The sequence below is a fragment of the Dunckerocampus dactyliophorus genome, chromosome 7 (genome assembly GCF_027744805.1).
Source record: "Dunckerocampus dactyliophorus isolate RoL2022-P2 chromosome 7, RoL_Ddac_1.1, whole genome shotgun sequence".
In the NCBI taxonomy this organism is placed as follows: Eukaryota; Metazoa; Chordata; class Actinopteri; order Syngnathiformes; family Syngnathidae; genus Dunckerocampus; species Dunckerocampus dactyliophorus.
The window spans coordinates 13,470,233-13,493,080 of record NC_072825.1 but is presented as its reverse complement, the minus strand read 5'-3'; the positions used below and the strand labels follow the sequence as shown (position 1 = coordinate 13,493,080).

General features: G+C 39.6%; 1 protein-coding gene across 4 annotated transcripts in view; it reads left to right on the top strand.

Annotated features, from left to right (window-relative positions):
- The window catches only part of LOC129185626 (nuclear factor of activated T-cells, cytoplasmic 1-like), a 140,689-nt gene extending 118,992 nt beyond the window's left edge, over window positions 1-21,697 (top strand). For 3 of the 4 annotated variants that reach the window (XM_054782935.1, XM_054782933.1, XM_054782932.1), the window contains one exon: window positions 19,933-21,696. In XM_054782935.1, the coding sequence (XP_054638910.1) occupies window positions 19,933-19,988 (56 nt within the window). In that variant the 3' untranslated portion in view covers window positions 19,989-21,696. Of the gene's footprint in view, window positions 1-19,932 lie in introns of all 4 variants that reach the window. The other variant, XM_054782934.1, reaches the window with a different exon arrangement.
- The last annotated feature ends 1,151 nt before the right edge of the window (window positions 21,698-22,848 follow it).

Below are 22,848 nucleotides of genomic sequence, written 5' to 3'. Positions count from 1 at the left end.
GGTCCCTATTGTTGGTTGTGTGGCAGTGGTTTGGGTGATGTGGAGCAAATCAAGCTGATGTCCCTCAAAACTGGTAACACAAAAAAAATCTGTTTAATTATTTGAATAAGTACCACCACAGGGATTATATGGAAAGCGTGAAAATGCGAGCAGAGTCTGCACAGCCTGCCACTGCTGTCGGCACACTCAGCAGCGGTCCTCAACAGCAAAATTTAGTTTTTTTAGTTTTTAGTACAGATGCTTTAAATCTGGCAAGTTAAAAACAACATACAAACTTCTGATTATAATCGAGATCGGACGATATGATTTTTTTGCCATATTGCCCAGCCCTATATACAGTACAGTATATTTATATTACACATTGTTATATGCAGTTGACACTGCTGGCCATGTTAATGTCACTGTTGAAATGTTTAATCAATCACTGATAATTGACTTACTCAGTGTAGGTTCAACAAACAACAAAAAGGCCACCGTACTCAGGCACACAGTTGCAAACATTTGTGTAAGCTATGTCAAAAGCATTGTCTGAACAGTTAATTAAGAATTTATTTCAGATGCTGAAATGCATTGTTTAAAATTTCCATATTTCCTGAGGGAAAATTGAATTGAGCAAATTGGAGGCCGACCAACATCTCAGAACAGACTTTTCCACTGGATGACCTTTTTTTCCTCGTCTTTTTAACCAAAGAACACCTCTAAAACTATGTTAGTATGAATTATGTTCTCAGTGTTACCAATACGTATGCGAGACTGAAGCTTCAGTCCATTCTGAATAATTGAATTAAGTGAAACTGCAGCTTTATTTTGGATTTTGTATTGGTATCCCTTTACACAGACATACAGTAATTCAGATACACCAAGTCCATTGAAATACCAAAGTAAAATTCTGTAACCTAGTTTCTTTTCCCCACTACTCCATCCATTGTCACTTAACGGGTTCAGTCTTTCTCCACCCAATGGCCAAATGTGTTCTATCAGTGATTACAGTTGCATTAGGGACGCACAGGAATGTGTATTGATTGACCAAGGACAGTGAAGAAGCCCCATGAAAAACCTCAGTATGCTACCGTTTTGCATCACCTGTCATCTGTTCATGCATTCTGTGGTGAGCTCCTGGAGTCCTGGTAAGTATGCGGTGGTAACAGCATACTCCGAAGGCATCCACTGCTCCCAGTCTTCTCTCAATGTCCTCAAATGAGTCCTAAGTTAAAATAAATAAGATTGGAAGGCAGCTCATAGTGCCTTCTGCATGCATTACCGCTCTGCGTTAGTTAGCTGAGCTCTCCATTAGAGAGGAAGACAAGCAGATGACCTCACCTCAGCAGCAGTGATTTAACGCCAGGGATGTAGAATAGTGTTGCTCCTCACCAATTGGGGGCCAGTGATTTGGAGCCTACGGGAGCACACTTGATCTACCCCACGAGTGCAGCACCTCCCACGCTCCAGTGCTTAGGCCTCCAGCTCTCATCAGGCAAAAGGAAATGCGTCTCTCTGGCCAGACCTAGATTTTATATAGCCCTTGAGAAATCACTCAACTTATCAACGGTGAGCTACTGTACTACAAGGAACGCTGCTAGTGTGGTGGGAGTCTGAGCTTTAAACCCCTTGGCTACACAAACAATTTCCATAGTAGATTTTGTCTACATACTCCCTTTGCTGTGAGCAAGGCTTACTGCCATACCCATGCCACCCGCTTAGCCCACGAAGCGAAGAAATTCCAAATGTTACTAGAAGACTGTAAAGTATTGCATCAGACACTTTATGATGGTTCCCTATGAAACCGAGCTCACACAAAATGATCCATACGTCGAGTACAATGGAATCCAAAACAATGAGAAAATAATGGAAGTTGAATTAATATGTACCAGGGTGAAAAGGGTATCATCAGTTTTACCTGCACAGGCAGTCATGTAAGCAATACATTTATATTCTTAACTGTAATGCAATCATGAAAATAAGTCAACTTGTTTATTGTTAAATTAGTTAATTGTAAAACAGACAATAACATCTCTCCCCACTCTTAACTTTGATGATGAGTGTAGCATACAGCAATGATTGAGATAACTGCTTGTACTTGGGAGGCGGGTCTCATCACATAGACTAAATGCATTCACTTTCTGATGTACTGTACATTCATACATATTATACATTCTTACAACATATTGCCTTACAGACATTTGTGTACCATATTTCTACATCCCAAGTTCCATTTTAGTTTCATGTTTGGCATTACATTTTTCCGTTTCCATCGGATATTTGCCATAGACGCACTGTTTCTCTATATGTGTGATAGTGTGTGTCAAGTAATAGTAGCAGGCTGACTGGGCCAGGCAGTCAGTCGTATGAGACTCCTGCTGTGTGTCCTGTCCTATTAGCTGCTGTAATGATTGGTGATATCATGAAATGCTGCTGAATGCAGCACAGTAGTGCTAATCAGAAGGCCAGATTTCTACCAGCTGCCTCTCCAGAACACAGAGAGCCCTTATTCCCCAAAACAAGAAAAAAACACATTGCTCGGTGCAGTCTCTGTCAATTGCTGACAGTTAACATATGTGCTCTGATTGCCTTGCGTTTCAGGGCAGTTTTACTTGTGATTGTTTCCTCCTCAATTCAACGTTTGTGCATTTGAAACTCGACAAGGGTTGTTTTCTCAACTTAAAAATCAAAATGTTGTCAGTTCTCCTTCCCTTCGGAAACAAAAAGGGGCATTCTATTCTTGCAGAGGATCTCCGTATAGCACTGATGACTCTGAAGGCAACTCAAGGCTTTCCTCATGGAAACTTTTACACATTCTGGAAAGTTTCCCAGACCCCAGGACTCTCCAAAACCCTTAATGATGATTGAGAGTGCGTCCACACCACGCTGAAAACATGCTGAGTCGATAACATTGGAGTGTGCCGCAAGGCTGGCTTTTGGATCAGAAGGGAAGACTGAAAAAAAAAAGAGTTAGAGGGACGGGTGTATATTAAATTTGAGGTTGGAAGTGTCTAATGGGACTCACTAAAGCATAGCTGCTTCTGTACATAAATACAATATGTGTTTTCTACTTGTTTATATCAGTTGAGTCAGCAAGTTGTGAAAGTATTGAGAGGGTACCTGATGCTGAACCTCTTAGCCTCTGGCCCCTTTTGCGAAGGTCAAGTCTAGGTAAGCATCCGTAGAAAAAAGATGGTGGTTAAGTGCAATGCCAAGAACAAAGCCTTCTAGACAAAGTGATATTGACAGGTACCAGTGGAATGGTGATGGCTTTTTTATTATTAATGACCTCAAAGAGGATGTATAGGTATTTTACCATTGTTGTTATTGACGCCCTCTCACTGGAATCCAGTTTTCCTGGCAGACTCGACATGTCAAGCTTTAAGTAAAAGTTTGGGATTGTTGGAGATGTATTTCCATAAAATTATAATATATTATTATTATTTTAGCGACTCCAAGAGATCATTTAAATAAAGATCTATTACTTTTAGATGGAGTATAAAGTAAGGGAATTATACTACAGTTGTACCTACTTTATCGCGGTGAATTGGGTCCAGACCCGACCGCGGTAAGTGAAATTCTGCAAAGTTGGATTCAACATTAATAAATATAATATTTTTGTAATTAGAGCATAGAAAACCTCTTATGACTTTCTAAATATGTTTTTTTTACCATTATTAGAGCCCTGTAGACATGAAATAACACCCTTATGGTCACCTTTACACTCCTATTAATCTTTGTTTACACCACATTGCACAGGCTACAGGATCACTGCATGGACACAAGAAACAGTCACAGCTTTAAGCATAGCCTGCTAGCAAACTAGCCAGTTAGCTTCCAATTTCCATCCATCCATTTTCTATTCCGCTTCATTCTAAACTTAAGAAAGGGTTTCAAACGGAGTGGGGAATAACGACAAAGTAAGAAGCCATAAACGTACCACTTCCACACAGAATTGGAGGATAATTTCACTCTATCATGTTGGACATGACATGGCTGACCACATGCAGTGTGAAGGTAACGTAATGTAATGTCATGTCTCATCAAGGTTTTGTGTCATTACTGACGCCTAGTGACCACTAGAATACTACATATAACTTGTGCTTCAATATTTTTTGACCAATAATAGGCCATAGTCAACCACGAAACAGCGATCATTTATTAATTAATTATTTTTTGAAAAAAATGCGATGAGGGTGATGGAGAGATGTTTGAACCGCGATTTAGCGAGGGACGACTGTTTAGGAGAAATTGAACCACCATGTCCCTGCTGTTGAGTGAAAGGCCTTTGGATTACCCCTCTGTCTACTCTTACATCATTTATCCTCATTGGCTAAACTTAAGAGCCTTCAGATTCCTGGTAGTGATTAGTTGTTGTTTTTTTGTAACACATATTTGACACTATTGTCAAGATTGTGTGAACTCTGAGCAATTAACTGGATCTAAGTGGATACATATGACATTGGCAGTGGGGTCACATGACTCATTTTATGTCTTTTGAAAACTATTGGGAATATAATTAGTCTTGATCAGATGCATAAAGATTAATGTGTAAAATCAGTCCCTTCATTACCCAATTGTGCTGGCATGCTTAAACCAGCATGTGCACCACAGCCCTGGCAGAGGAACGACAGGATCTGGTCTGGTTTCAGTTGTTCTGTCATAATATCCACAGTCACTGAAAAAGAATGTGTCTGCTCAAAAACTGCACCTAACTTATCTAAACAATTTTTTTTTTTTTTTATAAGTCTGAGATCTGACACAAAAACTGTAGATGTGCTTTTTAGGTTTTGATTTGCAATTACTTTAGTATTTATTCTATAAAAATATCATCAACTTGTCAGATCTGCTACTGGTGGAAAGTGTAAGTTATTTTCTATAATTTACTCAAGCTGTCTACAAAAGGAACAACACACTTTGGCTAGAGTATGAAAGATCGTTGCTTAAAAAGTACAATTGGACTTTGCTCAAGAACTCTGTCGATTCAAGCCACACAATATATTTGAAGCTCTGTTTCTTCAGTTAATCACGCATGACGTATCTCATAGACTTTCTCCTGACACAGCCGTTTAGAGGGTCGGTTTACGTGGCTCACATTCTGAGGTTTAGGGAACACAAGTTGAAAAGCCACAGAGACACACAGATCGTAGCGGGTCAGGACGCAGACAGGGCCTGCGGCTTGGCATGGATAAGTATCTGTGTATATCTGTGATCATGCAGATACCACCTCGGAATATGACAAATGTGAGTGTGGTTGATTGCACTTACAGGATTATCATAGAGGGAGTCTCTTTTGCTAGGAAGGCTTTATGTTCCTTATGTATGAGTTATGATTCCGTGTACACAGAGTGAATGTCTTTTGTGGCAGGTCCATGTGCTCATTTATTCGTCTTTGAGGTAACGATTGAATGACAGCGACTAAGCTGCTTTATTTATTAAGAGCACACTCTACCACTACTATTTAACCGTGGTTCCTCTTTGGAGATCTTGTTGCAAACACCACAAGTTCTGCAAAGAAACCATACATTAGCTTTTAATGGAGGATATCTCCAGCTGGTGAAGAAATATGAGCAGATGGAAAACTCATAGCAAATCTCGGCATTCTAAACACCCAACAAGTCAACTGATTCACTCAAAAGTCAAGGTTATCTTGTTGCAACACAGAGATGTCAAAGGTCTGAACAGCACCCTTGAAAGTGGAAATTGTTCAAACCAAAGGGCAAAGGACCGAAATTCAACAAAGAGCCATATTGAACACATCTACTATGCCCCTTGCATTGGAGCAGCACTTTTAATGTGGACGTAAATACCTGTGGCATCAGGAAACAGGAGCGGGTCTCCATTCCAAACCACTTAATAACAGCCCCCTCCATCTGAATTGTGTTTGCTCAGTGAAAACGTATCCTGTTGCGATGGATGTCAGGAGCGAGTTCTGATCCAGCTGTGTGAGATGGGGAAAGCCGTCGAGTTTTGCAACACTTGGCAGACTTTGTCATTTACCCCCAGAATGAAGGGGGTGGAAGTCTGGAGGAGGTAGACATAAAGCCAACACGAGAAAACTGCAGGCGAGGTAGTCATGATGACTATAAATATAAAAAGGAAAGAAAGTACCTTGTCTGTAATACTTCAATCAGTGAAGTGTGAACAAATTTACAGAACCAGTGTCAATGTCATAGTCCATTAAGGACCCATGTAGACTAATGAAGATATGTACGCGCATAAGCAGCTGTCAAAAGAATGAATGTCTGAAATGATGTTGTGATCTATCAGATTCGATTTTGAAATGTCATAATTCAGTGTGTTTATGTAAGCTTGAGAATGAGACAAAAATTTCGGTTCAGAGGAATTCCATCATGTCCTCACATCCAGGAATATTCAAAGAGCTTGAGAAGAAGCAGGTCAAGCATATGAAGACGGGACACATAGACACAGGCCGGCAGATTGAGGGGAAAAGAGGAAAAACTGAGGTGGAAGAAAGTAGCATGCAATCCCGGTGATCTTTTTTTCCCTGGCAGCTTCTCCCACTGCCTTTCGCTCTCCCTCCCGCGCACACACATACGCACGCAGACTCTTTGTGCCTGAAGAAATCAAAGAACAATTAACAGCAGCAAAGTTAAAGATCACAGCTTATCTCTCTGCAGCGTGGAGACCACCACGCAGTGGGTGAGAGTATTTATTTTAGAAGAGGGAATGATCATAACCAATGAACTGCAAGTATCCTACTGTTGACATGTGACCCACAGCAGCAATAAACCCCAACAGGTCCCTGGACTGTCCTGATTGTGTTCAGCCAAACTCAGCTGGTATCAAAACAACATTCTAACAAATAGGGAAATCATTTCATGCTCGCAAATCTTTTTTGTGTGAGGAGTGGAGATGTGATGAATAAGGGATATGTTGATAAGGTCCAGAATGCAAAATACAGTGGAACCGTGGTTTTCACACACCCCGGTTTTTATAGGCTTTGGTTTTCAGCTAAAATTACTGCCACCGCCTAACAAACTAGTCGAGTAGCCAAAAAAGGTATTGGTGTCTCAGTCTCTGTGAAGAATGGAAAGTGTTTTTTTAGAGTTGGGACACTATAGAGAGATTCCGGCCAGGGAATCATTTAATCATCTTTATTATGTGAGTGGGGGTGATTTATTTGTTCACAGAACGCGCACAGAACGATGAACAACTCATATCTGTCTCCTTTCTTTTTCCCAAATAAGCAGTGTGCACCATGCACTCATTTATTAAATATGGCTGCAAAAAAGCATGTGCATGGTCAAAAAGAGCACTTGTGGTGGGAAACAACACATTGATTTGTGAATATACTTTACATAATCCGTCTGAAAGAAAAAGTGGGTGCATCGTGCAGAGAGACGGAAATTTTTTGAAATTTTTTTACAATTTTTATATATGTTTTAAGGCTGTAAAACCCCTCACCATGCACAGTATACACTTTTCTTAGACAGACAATAACAAATTCACTTTAGTGGGTGAAAAATCCAAAGTTTGGTGAATTCTGTTTCATAATGATAGGAAGAGCTGACAGCGAAGGATGTTCTGTCTGCACGTTGCGATATGTTAAACAAGTGGTAGTTCATGAGCTTTGTTATCATAGGTAGAGTCGGCTAGCTTTGGGCCGTAAGTCACAAGGGTACGTCAGTGACGTCATGCAGCCCCTACCATGGTGCACTTCCAATAAAGTTGGGACACACACGCAAAACAAACTCAACAGCACAGAAGGCTTCAGTACTGTGTGGGTGCCAGTCAAGCACCTATTTTTGTTTTGCTTGATTGATAGTTAGGAGCGTTTTTTAACAGTATTTTGTCAAAATTTATTTTATTAACGAAGGAGATTGGGCTTTCGTTGCTGTTTGTTTTTTTTTTTCCTCTCAGCTTTCTTGGCAACAATATAGCCTCAAGTACAATACAGTTTGCCTTGTTTTTTCCCAAACCGGTCTACTTGGAAAAGTTCACAACGTGTCCGACGGAAACCCCTCATTCTCTGCTTTCTGTGACCTGCAGCATTGAGGATTTAAAGTTGTAGGTCAGCTTTCGAGTTCAGTGTGTGAGTGTTAATCAGACACCACTACAGCACATCGACGTAGTCACATCCCAAGGGGATCAGCATGTAGCGCAAAGCCAAGTTCTTGCTCTCAGCAGGGCCTTTTTAAAATTTACCCTCTGTAATGAGTGCCTCTTCTGTGACTTTACTGGTAGTGTGTGGAAGTCCGTGTTCAGTGTGGTTTAGCTATGCCGGTAGAGTTTTTGAAAACTGTTTGAGAGGTGGTTTTACAAATCGCAGCCAGGTTGACCAAAAACCAACCAATACAAGTGGAAAAAGTACACTTGTGACAGAATGGCTGTACAAATTTTAGAGATGCTAACCAAAGGCCATGTTTTTCTTACACACACACTCAAAAAACTAGAATACAGAAGGGAGTCTCTGAGCCATCTGCTTATGATGGATAGTGAACAATAAAGTGTGCACTGAGATTAACCTTGTTGGACATGGACAACACTTTTTCTCTGTATATAAATAAAAGAAAACAATTTTGAAATCCCACCTTACAACGAACATGCAACAGGTGATTTAACGAAGCTGAAGCAAATGCTGAAATGTATCTATAAATCTTAGTATTTTGCAGTACATAGCCAAGTCCTCACTCAGACGAATGCAGTTGACTGAAGTATGATTATTTCAATATGCTCATATTCTGTATCGGCCTCCACAGGAGCATACGTTTCTCATTCTGAATCAGTCACAGTGAGTTTATCAGATGGCTGAGTTATTTTATCATAAACCTGTTGGTAATGAGCCATACAAACACTTTTATTCTGTCTCCTTTCATTCCTCAGTCCTAAAGTTGTGTGCTTTGCTCACATGTCTCTCATTTTCATTCAGTAAAGTAGTTTTATTTGCTTGCACTGCAGCTTCTTCTTCAAGTTTGATATTGATCAAGTTTAAATGTGGAGTTTAAATGTGGCATTTTTTAATACCCCTTTATCATAGAAAAATGTAAGGTAACAAATTAAAATACTACGGCATAACCGTAGCTATTTTTTCAGCATTACCTGTGCAAATATGTTTTGTTTGTTCTAATGAACAGTTGCACAGCATATGTTAATATGGCACTCACTGCCAGGGGAGATTCAGGTATCTGCCACAGCTCACACTAAGACAAACTATAGATGCAGTAAAAGATGAAGAATACAAATAAAAAAAAATTTAAAAAATAAATGGTTGAACACTGGTTACATGATGGTTCCAGACCCGACCGTGATAAGTGAATTTATGCAAAGTAGGGTTTATATTCAACTAAATATTTTCATATTTAGAGCATAGAAAACCTGTTTTGGCATTTCTAAATACATTTTCAACATTATTAGAGCCATGTAGACATGAAATAACACCCCTATAGTCACCTTTACACTCCTATTATTCTTTGTTTACACCACATTGCACAGAGTATGGGATCACTGGAGGGACATAAGAGATGGCCACCCCTAACATAGCATTCTACCAAGCTAACTAGCTAGCTATCATGTCGGACATGCCATGGCTGTGAAGGTAATCTAATATAATGTCATGTCTCATCAATGTAAGATTACTGACGCCTAGTGACCAGAATAATACATATAACTTGTCATTCAATAATAGGCCATAGTCAACCATTAAACAGTGACGATTAAATAATTAATTATTTTTGGAAAAAACACGATAAAGTAAGGGAGCGATGTATGAACCGCGATGTAGTGAGGAACGGCTTGCAAGTATACTTGAAAGAGTTGGAGCTTGGAACAGTAGCGAGTTGGAACAAAGGACCTCCTATGCCCCAGTCCGAGAACGCAGAGAAATGATCCTTACACTTTGGCTGCTGCACTTCTCTGCCAAGGTATGGTGGAGGAGGTGGTTGTTGTTGTTCTGTATTGACTGCAGCTTGTCTCTCATTCGCCCTTCAACTACAGTGTCCAGTGTGTCGAACACGCTTCCCAACACTGAACGCGCTCTCTTAATCAGCCTGTTCAGCCGTCTGGTGTCCCTTTCTGTTATGTTGCCACCGCAGCAGACAGCTGCAAAGGCCAAAGCACTTGCAACAACAGACCGGTAAAAGGTGAGCAGCATCACCTTGCAAACATTAAAAGACCTGAGTCCCTGCAGGAAGAAAAGCCAGCTCTGGGCCTTCTTATAGAGCGCGTCCGTGTTTACGGACCACTCCAGGTTGCTTTCTAGGTGCACACCCAAATATTTGCAAAACTTGACACCTTTGATAGTATCACTTTTTATAGTGACTGGCTGTAGAGGAGGCTTACGCCTGTGAAAGTCAGTGACCATCTCCTTGCTCCTGCCAATTTTTAGGAGTAGTCCATTCCTCTCACTGTAGTCACAAAAAGGCGCTTACAAGGCCTCTATACTCCCCTCCCTGCCCTCCCTCGTACACAAGCCCCAACAGCAGTGTCATCCGAGTACTTCTACATGTGGCAGGTTTCCGTGTTGTGAGACGTGTACCAGGTGAATAGATACGCCGATAATACCATCCCCTGTTGGGCCCCTGTGCTACACACCAACATCTGTGACACACACTCCTCAATCCTGACAAATTGTGGTCTTCCCATCAACTAGTCCAAAATCGAGTATTGCGAGTAATCGTTCCTCGACAGTTACATTTGATCACCACGACGTTTCATAATGCAAGCAATGGAAATCAAAATAAAGAACAAAGAAGAAAATGTAAAGGCGTGACCATGTAGAGACAGAAATTCCGTAATGTTGTGTAATAAATAATAATAATTAAAATAAGGCTATTAAGTTTTCATCGGAAAGGTATCCTTTAATTACTTCTGTTGTGATTTGGCGCTATATAAAAAATAAAATTAATAAAATACACTCCCTTAACATAATGGTAGGGGAAGCACTGATATACCTTTCCAAGCAATCTGAAACTGGCTGCACAATGATTTCACAAAGGTCAGTGCAGTGATGGGGGCTTTGGAAAGCAGCAACCTTGTAAACACCTCTTCCTCATCCTCCCTGGGGACCACCCTCTCACGGGCACACCCGCAGCCTGGGAGGAAATGAGAGGATGGGGAGGAGGAGGGGAGGGAAGTGGTGCTAGGAGACACAGAGTGAGCTGCGATAGGGAGAGGCACATCGAGAGGGTGCACGATCAAAGACAAAGGTTACAGACCACTGCAGCTAAAACAAGCATACCAGCGGTGGAGCTTTCAAGCTCTTTGGATGTCTAATTTTGGATAGTATTTACCTTGGATCACATCTTTTTTTGTTATTTGTGCAATTACCAAGTGACACCTACATTTTCCAAAGTCAGGGTTTATTAGGTTTGTCTTTGTTTTTAATATATCGTAATGCAGATTTTATGATGTCAAAGAGAAACTTAAAAGACATTCTGGATACCTTCACTTATTAAATGATGTAAATAAATGAATAAAAAAAAAATATATATATATATATATATATATATATATATATATATACACAGCAGATTCCCCTGAAAGGTCTTCTGGGATCACCAGCAAATGGGAAAAAAAATGCCAATAAACTACCCATAAAAATATCTATTTTGTAGGTGTAGGTGCCTCCAAATTCTCCTGCTAGCTTGACGTTGCCATTGTTCTCCGATTTCGGATCAATATGTGCAATAAAAGTGACAAAAAATAGATTAGTGTCAGCTCCAGAACCCCGCACTTCGCTCTTCAATTGCCATTGCCAAATTGTAATGTATATGTAGGCTTAAGTATGGGCCGTACGGTGGTCTAGTGGTTAGCACATTGGCCAACACAGTAACAGCCTGGAGATTGGGAAGACCCGGGTTCGTTTTCTCCGGGTACTCCTGCTTCCTCCCACATTCCAAAAACATGCATGTTAGGTTAAGTGGTAACTCTAAATTGTCCATAGGTATGAATGTGAGTGTGAATGGTTGTTTGTCTATATGTGCCCTGCGATTGGCTGGCGACCAGTCCAGGGTGTACCCCTGCGATTGGCTGGCGACCAGTCCAGGGTGTACCCCTCCTGTCGCCCGAAGTCAGCTGGGATAGGCTCCAGCATGCCCCCGTGACCCTAATGAGGAAGAAGCGGTATAGAAAATGGATGGATGGATGTAGGCTGAAGTATATACTCGTTCACCGAAATCTTTTAATAAGATTTACCATTCGAAACTTTAGTAAACTGAGTGTTTTACACATGAGAAAGCACTTCACTCTTTTTAGTATAGTTTTGGAGATGAACTATATTGTCTCTATATATCCTCACATCATTGAGCCCAAAAGGATTCTACTGATAGATTAGAAACTGTCTACCTGCAAACCTCAGATTAATTTATGAAGCACTTTATCATGACGGTGGTAAAGTGCTTTGTCTCCTTTATTTGAAGGTTTTGTAGTACAAATGATTTGGCCTATTTGTCCCGTCTCTTTTTTTCGTTCCTATTTTCTTCCTGCGACCCTTGACCCCTCATCGTTTTTTATGCTGTTGGTTTTCAGCACAGGATAAGCGACGTTGTCCGAGCTTCTCCACCCAGCCATTTGAGTCATGCGCGTAGGAGGCAGCAAATTGTCCATTAAGTGTTTCTGCTGGGGCCAAGAGAAGATTTGATATAGTGGGGAAACAGAAGTAATATGTAGCAGGAAATTCAATTGTCTCTCTCCAGCAAGTTGGACCTTTAGTTTGGCTTCTCTACGAAATCAATTCCACATGAAGTTCAAATAGGGTTTAACTTTGTCTTACCAGTCCCCTTTGACTCTAGTGAGTAGTGTTTATCTGTGTTTATACTATATGCCCCGGCTTCTATGACACTGGCGTACTTCCTCACATGCAGCAAGAGCCGAAGCGCCACAATAGAAGGAAGCTACCTCCGCTTTCTTACAAGGCTGATGTGCCAATACAAGTGTCAAGAAAGAATAGGAAACATCATCCTGCACTACAGCATGAAGGTCCTTGACCTCAACACAGCTGCAGCTTTATTCATGCAGTGAAAGTGAGAGAAGTTCAGGAAGGTGCCCTGCTCTCCTTCAGTATCATGGGACTTAATGTGAGAACAGAAGTCCCTGGCAGGAAACCTCTGTTACAGACTTCAGGTCAGAGGTTGTGCTTTCTAAAGTCGGTTCAGAGAAGCTGATGGTTGTGAAGTCACTCTCCACCAGGTCATTGCCACACAACCGATGGCAGAGGATCAGGTTGCAGCTGCTAAAACCTCCAAGTGACTATTGGGCCTTCGAGCTGTGCATCGCAGACCACAGGCCATGCTCTGTTTTCAAAGGAATCCTGACTATTATTGAACCCAAGTGCACGAAAATGTACAGTGCTAAAAGGTGTGGTTTAAACACATTTTGTCATAATACTCTAGGTTGGATTACTGTACTTGTAGACCCATTGTATGAAAACAAATTTTCCTGTTTAAATTATCAGTTTAATGATATTTCATTGGTTTTTTTCTTAGCTGCTCGACAGTTTGATGATTGCTTCATTGGTTACGATTATCTTAGAACTGGCATCATCACTCTGTCTTGCGTTCACACTCGTGGTTCGGTACTCTGCTCTGGGACAAAAAAGATTGCCATTGGACCAAAGACTGCACAGTAAAAACACGCATAAGGTAAGGACATGACAGGGCAGCTTTTGTGACTTATAAAGTGACAAAACTCAGACAGTAAACCCTCGTTTATCGTGGTTTTCATGAATTCATGAATTTCCACAAAGTAGGATTCCTTCATAGTTAGAGCATAGAAGACCTGTTTATGACCTTCTAAATATGTTTTTTAACATTATTAGAGCCCTCTAGACATGAGCTAACACCCCTATAGTCATCTTTACATCTGCATTACCCAATATAGTAAATACAATAACAGAAAATACGACATATTAGACATAAAGAACTCATAACATAGACTCACACATTAGCATTGGGAGACTTCCTTCCATACCTCCTGCAGTGGCTATTGTCTCATCGATGTACTGTAATGGCGGCTGAATGACACCATGTAAGGATGGCTGTAAATTAGTCAGACTTTTTATTTGAAATAGACACAGAGTTGTCTTACAGACAGATGCTCAAATCACTGCATGGACAGTTCAACATGACCCAGTTCTCTTCTTCTACGGAATTATTTCTTAAAAACTAGCACGGTGGTCTAGTGGTTAGCATGTTGGCCCCACAGCCAGGAGATCGGGAAGACCTGGGTTCGAATCTCCGTTGGACATCTCTGTGTGGAGCTTGCATGTTCTCCCGTGCGTGGGTTTTCTCCAAAAACATTCATTGCCGACTCTAAATTGTCCATAGGTATGAATGTGAGTGTGAATGGTTGTTTGTCTGTATGTGCCCTGCGACCAGTCCAGGGTGTACCCCGCCTCTCCGAAGTCAGCTGGGATAGGCTCCAGCATACCCCCGCGACCCTAATGAGGATAAGTTCCATAGAAAATGGATGGATGGCTAGCTCTAACTCAGAATGCCGAACATCACCACCCTCTATAGCCCACACTCCAAACAGCAGCTCAGAACTACACAATACACCCATCGCTACAGAAACATCACTGACACCTAGTGATCAGCGTAGAATACTAAATATCATGTTTTTTGAATGTCTTGAGAATGCTTTATATTTGTATATTCATTTAGCCATTTTTATGCTTGGAAATGCTTAATATGGGCCAAGAAAAAGTAAGATTTGCTTAAATATGTATTTTTTTTTTTTTTACTAATAATAGGCTGTATTCAACCACAAAATAACATTTATTTATTTATTTTGAAAAACCATGATAAAATTGCGGTCTCAAAAATCTGCAAATTGGCGAGGGAAAATGCTGTCTGCTGGATTGAATGCATTGGTAATTTTTATATTCTGCTGTTTTTACTATGCCTGATTTCACATACTTAAAGAGTCCCGTCTGCCATTCTGGCTCTGGGAAGCACTCAGCCAGGAAAATTACAGCAAAGAGTATGCATAAATTACAAATATATAAAAGAAAATCTTATAGCACTGTCTCTTAGCTCTGCTCCCATGCCCTCTGTGTATGATAGAATGCTTCACAAACTTGCACACGGCACACAGACGGCGGAGTGCTGGTTTGCATGTATAAATCTCAATATGGCCAAACTCTTAACCCTTAATCTCACCCTAACCCCAACCCCAAATGTAAAACAAGAGTTTTTCAAAAATATCTCCCATTTGGGTCAATACGGTAATAATTTGATTGTCATTTGAATTTAAAATTAACTAAAATGTTAACAGTTATTCTTGCCCGATTCTGGATTTGTATCTTTGCCTCTGATCCCTCTGCATTTAGCTAATCATTGCGGTGTCTGACAGTAAATGGGACAAAGCATCATGTCATCATTGTGGCAGCAGCAATAGCCAATACATATGTTTTCTATTGGGCCCAATTTTTTATAGGTTGACGTACAGAACTAACTGCTCTCAAATCATCATTTGAATTCTATTAAAATCCCAGCTAACACATATGTGAGAATTGAAAAGAATTAGAAATCGGATGAAAACATCACTGATTGCATCAGTCAAGACGCCACCTTTTGGACAGAGAAACATTTAATATGATTCACCAATGAGTTACATGTACAGCTTGTACAATGAGACCATTGTGTTTGTACTGTACTGTGTAGGTAAGGCAAAAACATGAAATCCCACTCAAACTTTCCAGTCGTGTCTACCTTTGCACAGGCACAAAGTAAAGTGGTTGTTGTCCTAATGAGTCGCCAAGTGGTGGTGCCTGATAGATATTAAAATGTATTGACCTTGCTATGTTATATAATCTTATTAGAACCTCAACCAACAAGCACCCACCTACGCAGCCTTGTGGATGTCTTTTTTTGTTTTCTTTTCACCTGGGATGTTTTTGATCTGCGTTGGTACATTTATTTGCACGCACGGCTGCATTGCCCACTGGCGGCACTTTTGTTAGCCCAATTAGCTTATTTTTAAGTCAATAAATTGAGGAATTGCTTAAAATAATCAAAATAATCTGCCCAACAGATATAAGAAAAACTGCCATTTTACTTGTTTCTGGTGTTTTGGCAAGTAACATTTTCTTATTCCTTTTGACAGATTATTTTGAGAATTATTTTAAGGTATAGCTCTGGTTTGTATAACATATTACTTAAGATTAGCAAATTGGGCAATCATAGAAGGTACCTTGAAAGAAAAACAACATAATGTAAGTCAAAAATGAGTATATTTGACGTTGATTTCATGTATTGCTTACATTTGAGTTTTTGCAGTGTGCCTTATTTCAATGTCTGGGCTGCCCTTGCAGTGTCAATATAGGTCTTGACAGGTTGACCTCATGGTCGACTGACTGCAGTGGCACTGCTGCTAATGAACTATGTCACAGTGTTTGAGTAAGTCTAACGAGACATGTTTTTCTTTTTTCGCCAGGGGAATAATGCAGTTACATTTTCCACTGTTTTTGTTTATTCATGGAGGGGTATCCTCTCAGTTACAGCTTTCCATTATTAGACTGAGCTGCTGAACTAAGTCAGAATAAGACAACAAAGTTAAATAGGTTTACCCAGCTGCCCACTGAGATGACACAATTCATTTGTTAAAACATAATGTGTAAAATAGTATTCATTTTAAAGTACTCCTCGCTGTCCGGGCTGATTATAAAGAAGGATGAGCTTTTGCAGCCAAATTCCACATTGAAATGTTTCCGAGCATGCGTTCCTTAATGCTGCATATTTGAGGTTATCTAGTCACTTCAGGGAAGGTGAAATTGATCCTAAAATGAAATACTCTTGTGTCTGCCATGACACATACCTGACTTTGTCCTGTTGTTATGGTTTACTAAGAGGAAATAAAATGTATGAAACGACGGATTCATAATCCATCAAAAGGCAAAAAAAGTCAAATATTCCAGTTCCATAAAGACTGTCATACACAGTTTTGAAGTTTTCAACAATTTCAAAAATTCTCTGAGGTTGTTGCTGCTACCTCATACATGCATAGCTTCTCTGGTGTGGCATTTGGCCACATCCTGCTTCTAAGCTTCTCACTCAGCTAATTGTACGCAAATGAAAACAAAAGGGTCGCTCTTTACGTTTGTCTCACTTCAGCACCCGTTTCCCCAGAATGGAACATCATCAGCTATGCCAGTGGAAAGTGTTAGTTGACAAATCACAGCAGTAAAAGGAGGCAGTAACACTGCAGTTTCACTACTGTTTAAGTGAAGACAGGATGTGTCTGTTTTTTTCTTCTTTTTTCTTATTGAGGAACAACATAAAAGGTATTCGTGGCTCTTTTACAGCCAAGCTCATTCCTTTTCAGAATTACCTGGAGCTATTTCTCACCCTGGTTCCAAACATGAGGGGTGATATAAAAGTTGGATCATTGTTAAACATGTGTGCTCTTCGTTAATGCCCTGCGATGGAAGAGCTAAAATTAACCTTTAGCGTGTAAATGCCTGTTGAGCCAAATAGAGTTCAAAACAGCCTGCAGTGTTGGCACAGGTTGTATTTTTCCAATGGGAGTTCCTCCTGGTTCAGGAGGTGAGTCCCATGAAAGATGTTTGTGTGTGTGTCTGTTTGTGTGTGTGCAGCAAGGTGTTAGTCGGGAGTGACGATTATTTTATGTACTGTATGTGGGTGGCCTGTTTTAAAAAGGACAATCCTAAGATTCTGTGTAAATACATTTATTGCCTTAAATTTTCACCCTTCACCGTGGGAAAAATGAAATTAAGCAAGATTAAATACAGTCAAACCTCAGGTTTCGTATGCCCCAGTTTTTGTTTGATTCGTTTTTTTATCAGAAATTTTAGCCAAAATTTGACATCCGTTTTTGTACTAGTCAGTTTGCCCCTGTACTGTGTTGTTCCATTAAACTGAGTGCCAAAACAAAGCATCCTACAATGACTCATTGTCTGTGCATTTTTCACTTTGACTGGCAAACAACCCGCCATTGGGCTAAAGAAAGTTCTGAGTGTCAGCAATTTGGTGAGAAACACTTGAAATCCATCTCACGAGGATGTGCAGGAAATCCGCACCAACATTAAGTTCCATCCATTTGTCGTTTACAATTATTGTGCGTAGTTTCCTCAATTTTTTTCTATAAAATGTATTTTTTGTTAATATTTTCGAGTGTCTGGAACAGATGAATTGGATTGCCATTATTCAGTCGTGCTCGGTTTTTCAGGTGCATGTTTTGATGAATTTTAGAGTGGTAATTTGGTTTGGCATTATCACCTACTGTATGTACAGGCAGCATGTCCATAATACATCACACCTACTACAGCTCTCCATGTGTATGTAATGTAGTGTCCAGTTAGTGTCAATGACATGTTCTACTGTTTGTTTTTCAAACATTCAAACCGTGTCTCGTGATAACACATTGCCTCAAGGTGGGTGGACTTCCTGTCTCGGCTCCTCACTGTTAGACTCCGTCAGTCTCCGTCAACATCAGTCCGCTTTATCACAGCCAGCTTTATAATTGAGGAGCTTCTTGTTTGTGTTGAGCAGCAGGAGTCGAGGCCCTCGCCATCTTCTCAGTCACTTCCCCCTGTTTTGCCAAAGAACACAAAGCAGATAAAAGCTGCAGGGCCGCCTGGCCGACTGTGGGAAAGGCGCGGGCACAGGAAAGATACAGTATAAGGATGACATGTGCAAAAGAGATGTGTGTATGGGGCCGATATGACTGATATGCTTGGACTCTAGGACACTAATGGCTAGTAAATTCCTTTTGACAGGTCAAATTATGTGTAATGTTGCTCCAAAGTGATGCCAGCTGTCATGTACAGTATGTAGAGGAAACCTGTTTACTTGTGTATGACTGGCACCTGTTTGGGCACTCCATTTCACGGAATGAGACAGTGCAGGGCAAACAGAGTAGTTTGTTATGTGCGATATTATACGATAACATTTCCACAAACATTTTTGTCCAAAACGGAATCATACAAAAACTGGGCTTAGACTGTAATCCCCTCGTTTATTGTGGTTAATTGGTTCCAGACCCAACCGTGATCAATTAAATTCCGCAAAGTAAGATTCCTTATTTATAAATGAAATATTTTCGTTATTAGAGCATAGAAAACCTTTCTACAACCTTTTAAATACAGTTTTCAACATTATTAGAGCTCTCTAGACATTAAATAACACCCCTATAGTCACCTTTACACTTGCATTACCCAATATAATAGACATAACAGAAAATAAGCCATTTTCTGTTAGACATAAGACATAAATAAAGACATAGATAAAATTCATGTTTGTGTGTGTTGAAGTAAATGTGTGGAGGACAGGACATGACGTCGAGGGTTCAGACTTGAGTTTTAGCTTGGTGTGAGTTAGGGACGTAATAGTAGCTTGTGTTATTATTGTGATTATTATTATTATTGTTCCTATTATTGTGCCTGTTGTGAGACAATTTAAACGTGCGATAAAAGCCTGTTTGTGTCTTAGCGATTGTGTGTCTCACCAAACATTGCAGTAACATTACTGACACCCAGTGATCAGTGTAGAATACTGCATATCAGAATTTGAATGAGTTTGTTTAATGCCTTATACAGTATTTATATTTTGGTTCATTTAGCTATTTTATGCATGAAAATGCTTAATTTAGTAAATAAATAGATACCATTCGCTTAAATATGCTTTTTTTTTTTTTTTTTTTTTACTGATAGGCAGTATTCAACCATGAAACAGAATAATTTATTTATTTATTTATTTATTTTTGAATAATAGAGTGAAGCTGAGAAATTTGAACCGTGGTGTGGAGAGGGACGACTGTACACATTTTATTTGATTCAGTTCACTATGCTGAGGGAGGGTGAAGCAATTTGGCCCAATAAAAATATTTTTTAAAGTGGTCCTGTTACGTTGGCAGTGGTTCACAACAACATTAGGATGGCTTCGCAATAACAAAATATTATACTGAATTACTTATTATTATGACAGTGATGGTGCAATATTCTAAAAATGACCTGCTGCTTCTTTGTTTCCACAGTTAACGAGATCATCAGGAATGACCTTTCCAGCATTTCCGTGCACACTCATGCATAGACGTCCTGAAGTGCTGCAGCAAACACACACATAACCATCATCAACAAAAAAAAAAGCATGAAAAATAGATGATCCAGAAGATGAAGAATCGCTAACACGACCAGGATCTCCCATCTTCATCACTTCCTTCTTGCTCAAAGATGACATGATGCAGATTCACATGGAATCTGCATCAATCTGCCTGGAAAAAGTTTCTATCTATATTGTATGTTGATGTATGTAAGTATATACAGTATGTCATATAATTTGTACAAATTGGAAATGTATAGGGGGCAAGATGCTCTTTAGTGGACCAAACAGCTCACTGAGATTCTTATTAACAATCTTCATTCGGAGTGTGATGCTTTTGCCCATGCATGGACAAGCTAATGGGACAAAAATTGTCACGCTTCATGATTTTGTTTCATTTTTTTAGTGCAGTCAATCCGCAACAACTGAATTGGTGCCTTACTAGTTAGTGAAGGCGATGGCCAGCAACAGATGCAAATTACGGTTAATTGCAACCCAAAGTGCAAAGTTTTATACAACACTTTTGTATCATTTGATGATGGTTTGTTTACACAGAAAATGGACAAATGTTGGAAATGAAATAGGGGTTGATTGGATGATTTTGTCTTGTTCTTTTTTGTCATTGTCCATTTATACTGAATGTTATGTACTATATTATTTTGTATGGACATATCTGAAAATATGCCTTATGTTTATTCGACGCAGTTTGCTTATCAGCGCTGTCTTCCCCAATATATTATTGCTTTCTTATAAATGCTTTCTACTACCCTTCATTATGCTTTTCACCTTCGTGCCTGTTTTATCATGCCCAGTCTTCCACCCAGACCATGACATAATGATGCACAGACAATCATTGAACATCACATAACCCAGGACCAAGGTCTCCCGAAGTCATATATCACATTTTCTAGATCAACAATGGTATGCTTACCTGCTGAATTTATATGAATTTACTCCGAAGCAATTTAGTCTTTTACTTCTTGCACTGCAGATTTAACATGTAAATAAGCATCCAAGTATGCCACCGGTTTCAGTCTAACTCATCATCTCGGTCATTTAAATGAGGACCCGGCAGGACTGTTACTTCTACCTGGCAATAATTGATCTGTGTAAACCAAAGCATTTTCTCTTTGGTGAAATTATTGTCCGAGATTCGCTTTTTAGGCTTTAACATCCAGTGGTTCCCCCAAGTACAAAACTATTATGCACTTTACCATAAAAGTAGGTAGTCTGGCTTCCACACCAAATGTCGTATGTCTAATTCCTGCTCTTACGTCATGAACCTTCCTGTCTTTTCTATGTTATCTATCTTTTGGAGCATGCACATTGACCAAATATTTTAGATTATTTAGATGATTATTGCTTTCTCTGTAGCGCTTGCATACATTTTTGGAAACATATAAAAGCATGACTAAACTACATGAACAAAGGTTTCTATTTTGTGCCTTAATGTCCTTCTCAAGATCATTGTGGCTATTGCTTTCCTGTGTAGACACAAGGTGAACCGTTTCTCTCATTAATTAATATGACGTATTTATAAAATTTCAAATGTGTTTTAAGTGGTATTGTGACCATGCATAACTTAAATCCCTTTTTTTTTATTATGAGCTGTTAATAAATGTACACTTATGTTGTAAGATTGAATAACTGAATATTTTATTTCTCTTTTATTCCTGTGGTTATATTAAAAGTCTTGATTGTTACATGCTTTGTTTAAATAAAATATCAGACGTATTTAGTATTGAATGGCTTTTTTCATGTTTCCCAGCAACCCTAATTAGGATATGTCCTTCTACTGTTTTCGTGACAAAACCGGGGTTTTAAGTCACCCCCTAGGCGTGTTATACATCATTGGACCTGATCATGCTCATTTATACATCCCAACACAGTATCAGCATTTGAGAACAAATGTGAGGTGAAATATGAATTGGAAAAATACAGCACAGTCTTATCTGTGCAGCGTCAGAGAACACAACTATGGTGCTGTTAGAAAGCCCGTAATTTACCATGTTTTATGTTGTTTATGCTCCACTGATAATGTTTGGATTTGGGCGTTGTTTTGCCCCACTGTGTTCGGCAGTCAGTGAATGCACCGCAGTAGTGTGCTGTTGCTTCAGTTGAAACTTATTTTTTATGACTTCTCCGACGCTGTACAGCCAGATGTACTTTTCCTCTCCTTCCTTGCGCCTCATCCGTTTTTCCCCAAGGTAATGCTGTGCGTGAATGCATAAAGGTGAGGTTTTAAATCCGTTGTTAGATCTGTGTGAGTTATATCGTACATCTTTTGTTCAGTGTAACTCTTGTGTTCATTAATGCTAACATTAGCATTCAAGCTAACTGTATGACGATTTATTATATTAATAAGCATTGTATTGACTTAATTTCCTTATTGAATTCTGTATTTGATGTGCCTTTGGCTAATCATTATGTTTACATATAATATTAGTTACATTAATTTACTGTTTATTTATTCAGTGACTTTTTTTGTATTCTTTGCATGTTATTACAGTACCACAGCATAAAGCCTTATAAAGAGCACAGCTTACCAGTGCTTGTTGAAATAAATCCACCAAACAGAGGACGGCTTGCTGTGTTCTTTGACTTGAACACACATTTATACCTTTGGCCACTCCAAAGCAGTTTCAGGTGCATTGAAGGACTGTCGAACAAAGTGAGAAGGGTCACCGCTCTCCAAAACACAATAAAGCAAACATAAACTTGCAAAAACTGGGGGATAAAATAATAGCCCTTACTTCCAAAATTGACATGCATGTACACAAAATGGACCGGTACCTGGCAGTGGCCCGGTAGTTGGGGTCTCCTGACCATTCCACCATATGCTGGTTCATGG